We start from the raw sequence: 16141 nt of genomic DNA, 5'->3' as shown, positions 1-16141 counted from the left end.
GGTATGAGGCGCTGTATTACCCTGTATGTAAGAGGTATGAGGCGCTGTATTACCCTGGATGTAAGAGGTATGGGGCGCTGTATTACCCTGGATGTAAGAGGTATGAGGCGCTGTATTACCCTGTATGTAAGAGGTATGGGCGCTGTATTACCCTGTATGTAAGAGGTATGGGGCGCTGTATTACCCTGGATGTAAGAGGTATGGGGTGCTGTATTACCATGGATGTAAGAGGTATGAGGCGCTGTATTACCCTGGATGTTAGAGGTATGTGCGCTGTATTACCCTGGATGTAAGAGGTATGGGGCGCTGTATTACCCTGGATGTAAGAGGTATGAGGCGCTGTATTTCCCTGGATGTTAGAGGTATAGGGCGCTGTATTACCCTGGATGTAAGAGGTATGGGGCCCTGTATTACCCTGGATATTAGAGGTATAGGGCGCTGTATTACCCTGGATGTAAGAGGTATGAGGCGCTGTATTACCCTGGATGTAAGAGGTATGGGGCCCTGTATTACCCTGGATATTAGAGGTATAGGGCGCTGTATTACCCTGGATGTAAGAGGTATGTGCTCTGTATTACCCTGGATGTTAGAGGTATGAGGCGCTGTATTACCCTGGATGTAAGAGGTATGGGGCGCTGTATTACCCTGGATGTAAGAGGTATGGGGCGCTGTATTACCCTGGATGTAAGAGGTATGGGGCGCTGTATTACCCTGGATGTTAGAGGTATCAGGCGCTATATGACTCTGGATGTTCTCTAGCGCTGTGTGTAATGTTCTCCAAGTCTTTAAAGGGGTTGTCCGCTTTTATTTCCATAGGAGCGCTTCCTTCTCTGCTCCGTTTTTCGGCTCACCACCGCAATTGCTGCGACGAGCAGGTAAACAGAGTAAACCGCTCGCATCTGAGCGCTGCCTGCCCTTCACACAGCTGATGGGTGGGGGTGCAGGGGGACGGACACCCCCCGATCAGATATTGATGGCCTATTCTGCCCCTTGCCACAAAGCGCTGAAGGAAGAGAGGGGTGCAAGCAGAACTCCTGCTCCAGGGCCTATGAGCCTTTAGCTACGTCCCTGGATCCCGCGGATCAGCAGGACCGTACCCTGTACATACCGCTGATCAGCAGGACCGTACCCTGTATATACCGCTGATCAGCAGGACCGTACCCTGTATATACCGCTGATCACCAGGACCGTGCCCTGTATATACCGCTGATCAGCAGGACCGTACCCTGTATATACCTCTGATCAGCAGGACTGTACCCTGTATATACCGCTGATCAGCAGGACCATACCCTGTATATACCGCTGATCAGCAGGACCGCACCCTGTATATACCGCTGATCAGCAGGACCGTACCCTGTATATACCGCTGATCACCAGGACCGTACCCTGTATATACCGCTGATCACCAGGACCGTACCCTGTATATACCGCTGATCTGCAGGACCGTACCCTGTATATACCGCTGATCAGCAGGACCGTACCCTGTATATACCGCTGATCAGCAGGACCGTACCCTGTATATACCGCTGATCAACAGGACCGTACCCTGTATATAAGGACCGTACCCTGTATATACCGCTGATCAGCAGGACCGTACCCTGTACATACCGCTGATCAGCAGGACCGTACCCTGTACATACCGCTGATCAGCAGGACTGTACCCTGTATATACCGCTGATCAGCAGGACCGTACCCTGTATATAAGGACCGTACCCTGTATATACCTCTGATCAGCAGGACTGTACCATGTATATACCGCTGATCAGCAGGACCGTACCCTGAATATACTGCTGATCACCAGGACCGTACCCTGTATATACCGCTGATCAGCAGGACCGTACCCTGTATATACCGCTGATCACCAGGACCGTACCCTGTATATACCGCTGATCAGCAGGACCGTACCCTGTATATACCGCTGATCACCAGGACCGTACCCTGTATATACCGCTGATCAGCAGGACCGTACCCTGTATATACCGCTGATCACCAGGACCGTACCCTGTACATACCGCTGATCAGCAGGACCGTACCCTGTACATACCGCTGATCAGCAGGACCGTACCCTGTATATACCGCTGATCAGCAGGACCGTACCCTGTACATACCGCTGATCAGCAGGACCGTACCCTGTACATACCGCTGATCAGCAGGACCGTACCCTGTACATACCGCTGATCAGCAGGACCGTACCCTGTACATACCGCTGATCAGCAGGACCGTACCCTGTACATACCGCTGATCAGCAGGACCGTACCCTGTATATACCGCTGATCAGCAGGACCGTACCCTGTACATACCGCTGATCAGCAGGACCGTACCCTGTACATACCGCTGATCAGCAGGACCGTACCCTGTACATACCGCTGATCAGCAGGACCGTACCCTGTACATACCGCTGATCAGCAGGACCGTACCCTGTACATACCGCTGATCAGCAGGACCGTACCCTGTACATACCGCTGATCAGCAGGACCGTACCCTGTACATACCGCTGATCAGCAGGACCGTACCCTGTATATACCGCTGATCAGCAGGACCGTACCCTGTATATACCTCTGATCAGCAGGACCATACCCTGTATATTCCGCTGATCACCAGGACCGGACCCTGTTCACTGATCACCATGTCGTCTGCAGTTTTTCCGTGGAATCTTTATTGATTATTGACAGTGGTCACAGGACAGAAGTTCACAGCTGAACTATTGCACCGTGGTTTGTGGGTGCACTCGCGGAGGCGGAGCACAGGAAGGGTGCTGTCCAGGTCTGATCCCTATGATGCAGTGTACTGGTCAGTTAGAATTCTTAGAAATTATTCTCTTCAGATCCTCTGGGATGAAGCGGAAGACCCTCCATCCCTCCTCCTGCGTCAGGTCGCGGGCCCCTCGGGAGCGGTAGAAGGAGATGGCGGTGTGGTTCCAATCCAGGACGGAGAGCTGCAGACGAGAGCACCCCAAGGACAGGCAGGACTGTGGGTACATGGAGAGAAAAGGATCAGAAGCCGGTGCTGGATTATAACGGACCGGTGATGGATTATAACGGGCCGGTGATGGATTATAACGGGCCGGTGATGGATTATAACGGGCCGGTGATGGATTATAACGGGCCGGTGATGGATTATAACGGGCCGGTGATGGATTATAACGGGCCGGTCATGGATTATAACGGGCCGGTCATGGATTATAACGGGCCGGTCATGGATTATAACGGACCGGTCATGGATTATAACGGACCGGTCATGGATTATAACGGACCGGTCATGGATTATAACGGACCGGTCATGGATTATAACGGACCGGTCATGGATTATAACGGGCCGGTCATGGATTATAACGGGCCGGTCCTGGATTATAACGGACCGGTGATGGATTATAACGGACCGGTGATGGATTATAACGGACCGGTGATGGATTATAACGGACCGGTGATGGATTATAACGGACCGGTGATGGATTATAACGGACCGGTGATGGATTATAACGGACCGGTGATGGATTATAACGGACCGGTGATGGTTTATAAGGGATCGGTGATGGATTATAACGGGCCGGTGCTGGATTATAACGGGCCGGTGCTGGATTATAACGGACCGGTGATGGATTATAATAAACCGGTGATGGATTATAATTCACTTCTAGGATTAACTACCGGCGCGGCAGTTTCCACATGAGACTGACCTCAGCGACCGCGGAGAAAAGCTTGGAGCCGATGCCTTTGCCTGTTAGAAAGAGACCATTATAAGGGGTGATCAACTGGGGAGAACCCGACATCTATCCTGCAATGGCTCTCTGCTGCCCGCTGCTGGATCTGTGTGATCCACTGTGTGAGAGGAGGAACAATACCCCCGGTCACCATCATATACAACACTGAAATCCTCTGTGCTGCTGGGACCCTGCTCCTTCCACTATGTAACTCTCATCCTGTCACCTCCACAGGATCAGCACACTCCTCTCCTGAAATCCTCTGTGCTGCTGGGACCCTGCTCCTTCCACTATGTAACTCTCATCCTGTCACCTCCACAGGATCAGCACACTCCTCTCCTGAAATCCTCTGTGCTACTGGGGACTCTGCTCCTTCCACTATGTAACTCTCAGTCTGTGATCCCCACAGGATCAGCGCACTCCTCTCCTGAAATCCTCTGTGCTGCTGGGCCCCTGCTCCTTCCACTATGTAACTCTCATCCTGTGACCCCCACAAGATCAGCGCACTCCTCTCCTGAAATCCTCTGTGCTGCAGGGACCCTGCTCCTTCCACTATGTAACTCTCATCCTGTGGCCTCCTACAGGATCAGCACACTCCTCTCCTGACATCCTCTGTGCTGCTGTAGGCACTTACCGCGGTACTCCGGCATGATGTACAGGTCCTCCAGGTGCAGGCTCCTCCCCTCCCAGGTGCTGTAGATGAAGAAGCTCAGTGCGTACCCGACAAGCCTCGGTCCTGGAAGACATGTTGTGGGGGGAGGACGTGGGGGTCATTTACAGAACTCCCGGTAATCCCTGCGGCTCCGCACACTTGAGGCTGTTACTAAAGGGATTCTGTCACCAGGATTTCACTTACTGAGCTGTGGATAGACCTGTCAGCGCCTGCGCGGTGTCCTGGCATTAGCCTCACAGAACACATTGCGCATGCGCTGACAGGTCTATTCACAGCGCATGCGTGAGATTACGGCGCACCAGGCATATGAGGTCGGTGATGAGGAGTGAATAAATTAGCAGTGGGGCGGTGCTGGGCTGAAGGAGAAGGGGCGCGGCTGGGCTCCACCGGACAGAGGGACCGCCCCTTGGGCTCCTTATTTAGGTAATTTGCATATTAATAAAAAGCGATTTTACAGACAAATTACAAGACACCAAGGGGCAAAAGGGCGACTGCCCCGGGTGTCAGGCTGTCAGCTACACAGGGGGTGCTGCCATGTCTGTGAGAGCTGTGATCTAGGACCTTAGATGACATCATCCCCATGTGACCAGTAACCTAGCAATATTACTGGTCACATGGCTATGAGGTCATCACAGGTCCTACCAGGAGTGTTGCTGTAGAAGTTTGGAGCTTTTTTTGTGAAGATTACATCAGAAAAAGGTGACAGGGGCTGTTATGCTAATATACTGTAAACTACTGTATAGTGGGATGCTGTATACTGTGGGGGGCTGTATACTGTGGGGGGCTGTATACTGTGGGGGGCTGTATACTGTGGGGGAGCCTGTATAGTGTGGGGGAGCCTGTATAGTGTGGGGGAGCCTGTATAGTGTGGGGGAGCCTGTATAGTGTGGGGGGGCTGTATAGTGTGGGGGGGGGGCTGTATAGTGTGGGGGGGCTGTATAGTGTGGGGGGCCTGTATAGTGTGGGTGGGGGCTGTATAGTGTGGGGGGGGGGGCTGTATAGTGTGGGGGGGGCTGTATAGTGTGGGGGCCTGTATACTGTGGGGGCCTGTACACTGTGGGGGCCTGTACACTGTGGGGGCCTGTACACTGTGGGGGCCTGTACACTGTGGGGGCCTGTACACTGTGGAGTGCTATACTGCTGTACTGTATACTGTGGGGGCTGTATACTGTATGTGCTGTATATTGTGGAGGGCAATACTGCTGTACTGTATACTGTGGGGGGCTGTATACTGTGGGTGCTGTATGTTGTGGAGTGCTATACTGCTGTACTGTATACTGTGGGGGGCTGTATACTGTATGTGCTGTATATTGTGGAGGGCTATACTGCTGTACTGTATACTGTGGGGGGCTGTATACTGTGGGTGCTGTATGTTGTGGAGTGCTATACTGCTCTACTGTATACTGTGAGGGGCTGTATACTGTGGGTGCTGTATGTTGTGGAGTGCTATACTGCGTGTACTGTATAGTGTGGGGAGCTGTATACTGTATGTGCTGTATATTGTGGAGTGCTATACTGCTGTACTGTATACTGTTAGGTGTTGTATACTGTGGGCTGCTATACTGCTCTACTATATACTGTGGGGGCTGTATACTGTGGGTGCTGTATATTGTGGAGAGCTATACTGCTGTACTGTATAGTGTGGGGGGCCTGTATACTGTGGGGTCATGTATACTGTGGGGGGCTGTATACTGTATACTGTGGGTGCTGTATAGTGTGGAGTGCTATACTGCTGTACTGTATAGTGTGGGGGGCTGTATACTGTGGGTGCTGTATATTGTGGAGTGCTATACTGCTGTACTGTATACTGTGGGGGCTGTATACTGTATACTGTGGGTGCTGTATATTGTGGAGGGCTATACTGCTGTACTGTATACTGTGAGGTGTTGTATACTGTGGGCTGCTATACTGCTCTACTATATACTGTGGGGGCTGTATACTGTATGTGCTGTATATTGTGGAGTGCTATACTGCTGTACTGTATACTGTGAGGTGTTGTATACTGTGGGCTGCTATACTGCTCTACTATATACTGTGGGGGCTGTATACTGTGGGTGCTGTATATTGTGGAGAGCTATACTGCTGTACTGTATAGTGTGGGGGGCCTGTATACTGTGGGGTCATGTATACTGTGGGGGGCTGTATACTGTATACTGTGGGTGCTGTATAGTGTGGAGTGCTATACTGCTGTACTGTATAGTGTGGGGGGCTGTATACTGTGGGTGCTGTATATTGTGGAGTGCTATACTGCTGTACTGTATACTGTGGGGGCTGTATACTGTATACTGTGGGTGCTGTATATTGTGGAGGGCTATACTGCTGTACTGTATACTGTGAGGTGTTGTATACTGTGGGCTGCTATACTGCTCTACTATATACTGTGGGGGCTGTATACTGTGGGTGCTGTATATTGTGGAGAGCTATACTGCTGTACTGTATACTGTGAGGTGTTGTATACTGTGGGCTGCTATACTGCTCTACTATATACTGTAGGGTACTGTATAGTGTGGGGTGCTATACTGCATACTGTGGGGTGCTGTATACTATAGGGTGCTATACTGCATACTGTGGGTTGCTGTATACTATAGGGTGCTATACTGCATACTGTGGGGTGCTGTATACTATAGGGTGCTATACTGCATACTGTGGGGTGCTGTATACTATAGGGTGCTATACTGCATACTGTGTGGTGTTGTATACTATAGGGTGCTATACTGCATACTGTGGGGTGCTGTATACTATAGGGTGCTATACTGCATACTGTGTGGTGCTGTATACTATAGGGTGCTATACTGCATACTGTAGGGTGCTGGTTACTATAGGGTGCTATACTGCATACTGTGTGGTGTTGTATACTATAGGGTGCTATACTGCATACTGTGGGGTACTGTATAGTGTGGGGTGCTATACTGCATACTGTGTGGTGCTGTATACTATAGGGTGCTATACTGCATACTGTGGGGTGCTGTATACTATAGGGTGCTATACTGCATACTGTGTGGTGCTGTATACTATAGGGTGCTATACTGCATACTGTGGGGTGCTGTATACTATAGGGTGCTATACTGCATACTGTGGGTTGCTGTATACTATAGGGTGCTATACTGCATACTGTGGGGTACTGTATAGTGTGGGGTGCTATACTGCATACTGTGTGGTGCTGTATACTATAGGGTGCTATACTGCATACTGTGGGTTGCTGTATACTATAGGGTGCTATACTGCATACTGTGGGTTGCTGTATACTATAGGGTGCTATACTGCATACTGTGGGTTGCTGTATACTATAGGGTGCTATACTGCATACTGTGGGTTGCTGTATACTATAGGGTGCTATACTGCATACTGTGTGGTGCTGTATACTATAGGGTGCTATACTGCATACTGTGGGGTGCTGTATACTATAGGGTGCTATACTGCATACTGTGTGGTGCTGTATACTATAGGGTGCTATACTGCATACTGTGGGTTGCTGTATACTATGGGGTGCTATACTGCATACTGTGGGGTGCTGGGGTGCACTGTAACACTAGGGTGAGCCGAGCCCTGGTCTCCTTCCTGCAGAGCGGTGCCCACTTTCAGCCCCGGTCTCCTTCCTGCAGAGCGGTGCCCACTTCCATCCCCGGTCTCCTTCCTGCAGAGCGGTGCCCACTTCCATCCCCGGTCTCCTTCCTGCAGAGCGGTGCCCACTTCCATCCCCGGTCTCCTTCCTGCAGAGCGGTGCCCACTTCCATCCCCGGTCTCCTTCCTGCAGAGCGGTGCCCACTTGCATCCCCGGTCTCCTTCCTGCAGAGCGGTGCCCACTTCCATCCCCGGTCTCCTTCCTGCAGAGCAGTGCCCACTTCCATCCCCGGTCTCCTTCCTGCAGAGTGGTGCCCACTTCCAGCCCCGGTCTCCTTCCTGCAGAGCGGTGCCCACTTCCAGCCCCGGTCTCCTTCCTGCAGAGCGGTGCCCACTTCCAGCCTGAGCCCAGCTGCCCAGAGCACTGATCCTGAGCCGCTGGAGTCTTCAGAACTGGAAGTATTTACAGTCATTCACTGGACTCTACCAGATGTGTGGATATTTTGTGTGTGTTGTGGTGGAGGCCGTGATTGCTGCTAAGGTGTGGGAAGGCGGGATCCAGGGGGCCCAAGGAAATCCTTGCCCAGGGTCCAATCAATATTAAAGACGGCCCTGGACCCAGCGCAGTAACACTAGTGGAGTGTAATATAAATCATGGAGACTGATGTGGTGTTACATGGAGACATCCTGGTGACAGAAGCCCTTTAAGGTGTCACTGCCCCTTTAAGAGCTAATGCGTTTCCCTCTTGTGACTGCAGTGCAACCCGTACAAGCTCCGCCCCCTGTCAGTGTGAATATGTAATAACATGGCGGATACTGCCCCCTGCTGACACCCAGTGTACATTACAATAACCTCTACTGATGATATACCGCTTGTCACCTTTCCCAACAAAGAATACCGGCCAGGGGGGGGGGGGTTAACGCGGGACGCTGTCATATAGTGGCCCCCAGTAATAGTAATGACCCCATTAGGATTAATGCCCCCATTAGTGCCCCCCAGTAAGAATAATGCCCCCAGTAATAGTAGTGCCCCCCCCCCCCCCCTCCTCTGACTGGAAGCTCCGGGCAGGACCTGCCTCCAGTGTGATGACGTCTCTCAGGTCCTGTCCTCTGATCAGCAGGTTCACAGCGGCGCCATCTAATGGAGGAAGGGAGTGATGCAAACCCAGCCTGGTTACCAATAGCAACCAATCGGATCCCGCTTTTAGTTCTCCAGAGCTCGTGGTATAGATGAAAGGCTCAATCTGATTGGTTGCTGTGTCACCTGGTGGCTCTGCTCGGTCTGCACAGACCTTACCTGCCGCTCGCTGATCCTCATCTTCACCCTGCACCACGAGACAGCGGAAGAGCGGAGCCGATCCAAAGCCGTCCCTGCGGAGCCCTGCAACACACCGCAGAGCGTCACACCGTGAGCCGCAGAGCATCACACCGCAAAGCATCACACTGCGAACCCCAGAGCTTCACACCGTAATCCCCAGAGCATCACACCACAGAGCGTCACACCCAGAACGTCACACGGCAAGCCGCAGAGCGTCACATCCCAGAGCATCTTACCGCAGAGCGTCACATCCCAGAGCATCTTACCGCAGAGCGTCACATCCCAGAGCATCTTACCGCAGAGCGTCACATCCCAGAGCATCTTACCGCAGAGCGTCACATCCCAGAGCATTTTACCGCAGAGCGTCACATCCCAGAGCATCTTACCGCAGAGCGTCACATCCCAGAGCATCTTACCGCAGAGCGTCACATCCCAGAGCATCTTACCGCAGAGCGTCACACCCAGAGCATCTTACCGCAGAGCGTCACACCCAGAGCATCTTACCGCAGAGCGTCACACCCAGAGCATCTTACCGCAGAGCGTCACACCCAGAGCATCTTACCGCAGAGCGTCACACCCAGAGCATTTTACCGCAGAGCGTCACACCCAGAGCAACACACCGCAGAGCATCACACTGTGAGCCGCAGAGCATCACACTGCAGAGCATCACACTGCAGAGCATCACACTGTGAGCCGCAGAGCATCACACTGCAGAGCATCACACTGTGAGCCGCAGTGTCACACCCAGAGCATCACACCAAAGAACGTCACACCCAGAGCATCACACTGCAGAGCGACACACCGTGAGCCGCAGAGCGTCGCACCCCAGAGCGTCGCACCCCAGAGCAGCGCACCCCAAAGCAGCGCAACCCCAGAGCGTCAGAGCATCACACCACAAAGCGTCACACTGCGAACCGCAGAGCGTCACACCGTAAGCTGCAGAGCGTCACACCCAGATCCACACACCATAATCTGCAGAGCGTCACACTGTGAGCCGCAGAGCATCACACCCAAAGCATCACGTGGTGAGCCGCAGAACGTCATGCAGCAAACCGCAGAGCGTCACACCCAGAGCGTCAAACCACAGAGAGTCACATCCAGAGCCAAACACCGCAGAGCGTCACATCGTGTTCCGCAGAGTATCACACCGCAGAACACCACACCGCAGAGCAACACACCGTGAGCCGCAGAGCATCACACCACAGATCTTCGCACCCAGAGCATGACACGGCAAGCCGCAGAGCATCACACCGTGAGCCGCAGAGTGTCACACCCAGAGCGTCTTACTGCAGAGCATCATGCAGGGAGCTGCAGAGTGTCACACCCAGAGCAACACACCGTGAGCCGCAGAGCAACACACACAAAGCATTACACCGCAGATCTTCACACCCAGACCACGACACAGTGAGCCGCAGAGCGTCACACCACAACCCGCACAGGGTCACACTGCAGAGCATCACACCACGAACCTCAGAGCATCACACCGCGAACCGCAAAGCGTCACACCATGATATATACTGCACCTCTGACCTCTCTAGAGATCTGCAGAACATGGATCTGTTTCTCTCTACCGCCTGACAGATACACAGTGATAGTCTGCAGATGATTGCACCAGTGATTTGACGGCTGCGCACCTTCTGCTGTGTTCTTCACTTGATCTTGTAACTTTTCATATTCTGCCAATTCCTGGAAGAGAGAAAGATACAGAAGCTGCAAACAGAGGGGTCCCAGAAGCACAGAGGATTTCAGGAGAGGAGTGTGCTGATCTTGTGGAGGTGACAAGATGAGAGTTACATAGTGGAAGGAGCAGGGTCCCAGCAGCACAGAGGATTTCAGGAGAGGAGTGTGCTGATCTTGTGGAGGTGACAGGATGAGAGTTACATAGTGGAAGGAGCAGGGCCCCCAGCAGCACAGAGGATTTCAGGAGAGGAGTGTGTGGATCCTGTGGAGGTGACAGGATGAGAGTTACATAGTGGAAGGAGCAGGGTCCCTGCAGCACAGAGGATTTCAGGAGAGGAGTGTGTGGATCCTGTGGAGGTGACAGGATGAGAGTTACATAGTGGAAGGAGCAGGGTCCCAGCAGCACAGAGGATTTCAGGAGAGGAGTGTGCTGATCCTGTGGAGGTGACAGGATGAGAGTTACATAGTGGAAAGAGCAGGGTCCCCAGCAGCACAGAGGATTTCAGGAGAGGAGTGTGCTGATCCTGTGGAGGTGACAGGATGAGAGTTACATAGTGGAAGGAGCAGGGTCCCAGCAGCACAGAGGATTTCAGGAGAGGAGTGTGTGGATCCTGTGGAGGTGACAGGATGAGAGTTACATAGTGGAAGGAGCAGGGTCCCAGCAGCACAGAGGATTTCAGGAGAGGAGTGTGCTGATCTTGTGGAGGTGACAGGATGAGAGTTACATAGTGGAAGGAGCAGGGTCCCAGCAGCACAGAGGATTTGAGGAGAGGAGTGCGCTGATCTTGTGGAGGTCACAGGATGAGAGTTACATAGTGGAAGGAGCAGGGTCCCAGCAGCACAGAGTATTTCAGGAGAGGAGTGCGCTGATCTTGTGGAGGTTAGAGGCTGAGAGTTACATAGTGGAAGGAGCAGGGTCCCAGCAGCACAGAGGATTTCAGGAGAGGAGTGTGCTGATCCTGTGGAGGTCACAGGCTGAGGGTTACATAGTGGAAGGAGCAGGGTCCCTGCAGCACAGAGGATTTCAGGAGAGCAGTGTGCTGATCCTGTGGAGGTCACAGGCTGAGGGTTACATAGTGGAAGGAGCAGGGTCCCAGCAGCACAGAGGATTTCAGGAGAGGAGAGAGCAGAGGGGGTTGCTGTCAGGCTGTGGGGTGCAGAGGTCGTCTCTGCAGTCTTTTTATGTCTCCCTGCAAACTCAGCAGAGGACACTGCGGACTCTGCTCTGCTGCCAGGAAGACAGGCATTGATGGAAGGCGCTGATAATGCAATGTGACTGCTGGGGGGGGGGGGGGGTCACTTACTTACGGCAGAGTATCTCACTGCGTCACCCTCATGTCTCAGTGTTGTGATCAGTGCCCTATTTACAGACTCACACTCTCTGTGGACTTTCGGGCCCCAGACGTACAGCTGCCTGGGGCACCTCAGTCCACAGAAGGAAGTTCTGGGGAAGGACTTTCTGCAGCTCTCTCTTGACCTGGAAGTCATCCTCTGCAGTAGTCAATCAAGAGTTAAAATCAATGACAGGTGCTACAGAGTTTCTGAGGGCAACTGCTGCTTCCCTTTCCTATAGGTCCCCTCACCTGTATCATGCGCATAATCTCTTCACAGTCATCAGGCTCTGCAGCACGTACCCTGTAACCCGCCATTGTCACTCCAAGCCCAACCCCTCTATACCGCTCCTATATACTCTGCCCCTGCTCCCCTCCCACCCTATACAGCATCTCTGTACTCTCCCTCCAGGCTCACACCATGGACAAGTGATGTGCAGGAAAGTGACAGTATACACTGCAACACCTGTGCATTTCAGGGGAGAGGATGACTGTAGGACAGGAGAATACAGTCTATTATATTAACCCCTGTTATCAGCCATTTCAGGGGAGAGGATGACTGTAGGACAGGAGAATACAGTCTATTGCCCCCTGTTATCAGCCATTTCAGGGGAGAGGATGACTGTAGGACAGGAGAATACAGTCTATTGCACCCTGTTATCAGCCATTTCAGAGGAGAGGATGACTGTAGGACAGGAGAATACAGTCTATTGCCCCTGTTATCAGCCATTTCAGGGGAGAGGATGACTGTAGGACAGGAGAATACAGTCTATTGCCACCTTTTATCAGCCATTTCAGGGGGGAGGATGACTGTAGGACAGGAGAATACAGTCTATTGCCCCCTGTTATCAGCCATTTCAGGGGAGAGGATGACTGTAGGACAGGAGAATACAGTCTATTGCTCCCTGTTATCAGCCATTTCAGGGGAGAGGATGACTGTAGGACAGGAGAATACAATCTATTGCCCCCTGTTATCAGCCATTTCAGGGGAGAGGATGACTGTAGGACAGGAGAATACAGTCTATTGCCCCCTGTTATCAGCCATTTCAGGGGAGAGAATGACTGTAGGACAGGAGAATACAGTCTATTGGCCCCTGTTATCAGCCATTTCAGGGGAGAGGATGACTGTAGGACAGGAGAATACAGTCTATTGCCCCCTGTTATCAGACATTTCAGGGGAGAGGATGACTGTAGGACAGGAGAATACAGTCTATTGCCCACTGTTATCAGCCATTTCAGGGGGGGAGAGGATGACTGTAGGACAGGAGAATACCGTCTATTGCCCCTGTTATCAACCATTTCAGGGGAGAGGATGACAGTAGGACAGGAGAATACAGTCTATTGCCCACTGTTATCAGCCATTTCAGGGGAGAGGATGACTGTAGGACAGGAGAATACAGTCTATTGCCCCCTGTTATCAGCCATTTCAGGGGAGAGGATGACTGTAGGACAGGAGAATACAGTCTATTGCCCCCTGTTATCAGCCATTTCAGGGGAGAGGATGACTGTAGGACAGGAGAATACAGTCTATTGCTCCCTGTTATCAGCCATTTCAGGGGAGAGGATGACTGTATGACAGGAGAATACAATCTATTGCCCCCTGTTATCAGCCATTTCAGGGGAGAGGATGACTGTAGGACAGGAGAATACAGTCTATTGCTCCCTGTTATCAGCCATTTCAGGGGAGAGGATGACTGTAGGACAGGAGAATACAGTCTATTGCTCCCTGTTATCAGCCATTTCAGGGGAGAGGATGACTGTAGGACAGGAGAATACAGTCTATTGCCCCCTGTTATCAGCCATTTCAGGGGAGAGGATGACTGTAGGACAGGAGAATACAGTCTATTGCCCCCTGTTATCAGCCATTTCAGGGGAGAGGATGACTGTAGGACAGGAGAATACAGTCTATTGCTCCCTGTTATCAGCCATTTCAGGGGAGAGGATGACTGTAGGACAGGAGAATACAGTCTATTGCCCCCTGTTATCAGCCATTTCAGGGGAGAGGATGACTGTAGGACAGGAGAATACAGTCTATTGCCCCCTGTTATCAGCCATTTCAGGGGAGAGGATGACTGTAGGACAGGAGAATACAGTCTATTGCCCCCTGTTATCAGCCATTTCAGGGGAGAGGATGACTGTAGGACAGGAGAATACAGTCTATTTCCCCCTGTTATCAGCCATTTCAGGGGAAAGGATGACTGTCGGACAGGAGAATACAATCTATTCCCCCTGTTTTCAGCCATTTCAGGGGAGAGAATGACTGTAGGACAGGAGAATACAGTCTATTGCCCCCTGTTATCAGCCATTTCAGGGGAGAGGAGGACTATAGGACAGGAGAATACAGTCTATTGCCCCCTGTTATCAGCCATTTCAGGGGAGAGGATGACTGTAGGACAGGAGAATACAATCTATTGCCCCCTGTTATCAGCCATTTCAGGGGAGAGGATGACTGTAGGACAGGAGAATACAGTCTATTGCCCCCTGTTATCAGCCATTTCAGGGGAGAGGATGACTGTAGGACAGGAGAATACAGTCTATTGCCCACTGTTATCAGCCATTTCAGGGGAGAGGATGACTGTAGGACAGGAGAATACAGTCTATTGCCCACTGTTATCAGCCATTTCAGGGGAGAGGATGACTGCAGGACAGGAGAATACAGTCTATTGCTCCCTGTTAGCCATTTCGGAGAGAGGATGACTGTAGGACAGGAGAATACAGTCTATTGCCCCCTGTTATCAACCATTTCAGGGGAGAGGATGACTGTAGGACAGGAGAATACAATCTATTGCCCCCTGTTATCAGCCATTTCAGGGGAGAGGATGACTGTAGGACAGGAGAATACAATCTATTGCCCCCTGTTATCAGCCATTTCAGGGGAGAGGATGACTGTAGGACAGGAGAATACAGTCTATTGCTCCCTGTTAGCCATTTCGGAGAGAGGATGACTGTAGGACAGGAGAATACAGTCTATTGCCCCCTGTTATCAACCATTTCAGGGGAGAGGATGACTGTAGGACAGGAGAATACAATCTATTGCCCCCTGTTATCAGCCATTTCAGGGGAGAGGAGGACTGTAGGACAGGAGAATACAGTCTATTGCCCCCTGTTATCAGCCATTTCAGGGGAGAGGATGACTGTAGGACAGGAGAATACAGTCTATTGCTCCCTGTTATCAGCCATTTCAGGGGAGAGGATGACTGTAGGACAGGAGAATACAGTCTATTGCCCCCTGTTATCAACCATTTCAGGGGAGAGGATGACTGTAGGACAGGAGAATACAATCTATTGCCCCCTGTTATCAGCCATTTCAGGGGAGAGGATGACTGTAGGACAGGAGAATACAATCTATTGCCCCGTTATCAGCCATTTCAGGGGAGAGGATGACTGTAGGACAGGAGAATACAATCTATTGCCTCCTGTTATCAGCCATTTCAGGGGGGAGGATGACTGTAGGACAGGAGAATACAGTCTATTGCCCCCTGTTATCAGCCATTTCAGGGGGGAGGATGACTGTAGGACAGGAGAATACAGTCTATTGCCCCCTGTTATCAGCCATTTCAGGGGGGAGGATGACTGTAGGACAGGAGAATACAGTCTATTGCTCCCTGTTATCAGCCATTTCAGGGGAGAGGATGACTGTAGGACAGGAGAATACAGTCTATTGCCCCCTGTTATCAGCCATTTCAGGGGAGAGGATGACTGTAGGACAGGAGAATACAGTCTATTGCTCCCTGTTAGCCATTTCGGAGAGAGGATGACTGTAGGACAGGAGAATACAGTCTATTGCCCCCTGTTATCAACCATTTCAGGGGAGAGGATGACTGTAGGACAGGAGAATACAATCTATTGCCCCCTGTTATCAGCCATTTCAGGGGAGA

General features: G+C 51.7%; 1 protein-coding gene across 14 annotated transcripts; it reads right to left on the bottom strand.

Moving 5' to 3' along the window:
* Positions 1-2634: 2634 nt before the first annotated feature.
* On the bottom strand, positions 2635-12602 carry LOC120986696 (thialysine N-epsilon-acetyltransferase-like). Of its 14 annotated transcripts, none has more exons than XM_040415377.1 (6): positions 12516-12602; positions 10776-10938; positions 9232-9315; positions 4335-4436; positions 3677-3717; positions 2635-2968 (listed from the first exon to the last, which is right to left on the bottom strand). In XM_040415377.1, exons 1-6 carry the CDS (start codon positions 12579-12581, stop codon positions 2792-2794), a joined length of 633 nt encoding a protein of 210 aa, XP_040271311.1. In that variant the 5' UTR covers positions 12582-12602; the 3' UTR covers positions 2635-2791. The 14 variants fall into 14 exon arrangements, 10 of the variants coding, with proteins under 10 accessions (XP_040271311.1, XP_040271319.1, XP_040271309.1 ...); XM_040415385.1 differs by having other exon boundaries at positions 10887-10938; positions 12516-12600; XM_040415375.1 differs by lacking the exon at positions 12516-12602 and adding an exon at positions 12241-12430.
* Positions 12603-16141: the final 3539 nt, after the last annotated feature.

Source organism: Bufo bufo, chromosome 1 (assembly GCF_905171765.1).
Source record: "Bufo bufo chromosome 1, aBufBuf1.1, whole genome shotgun sequence".
Lineage (NCBI taxonomy): Eukaryota > Metazoa > Chordata > Amphibia > Anura > Bufonidae > Bufo > Bufo bufo.
This window is presented reverse-complemented; position numbering and strand designations above follow the sequence as displayed.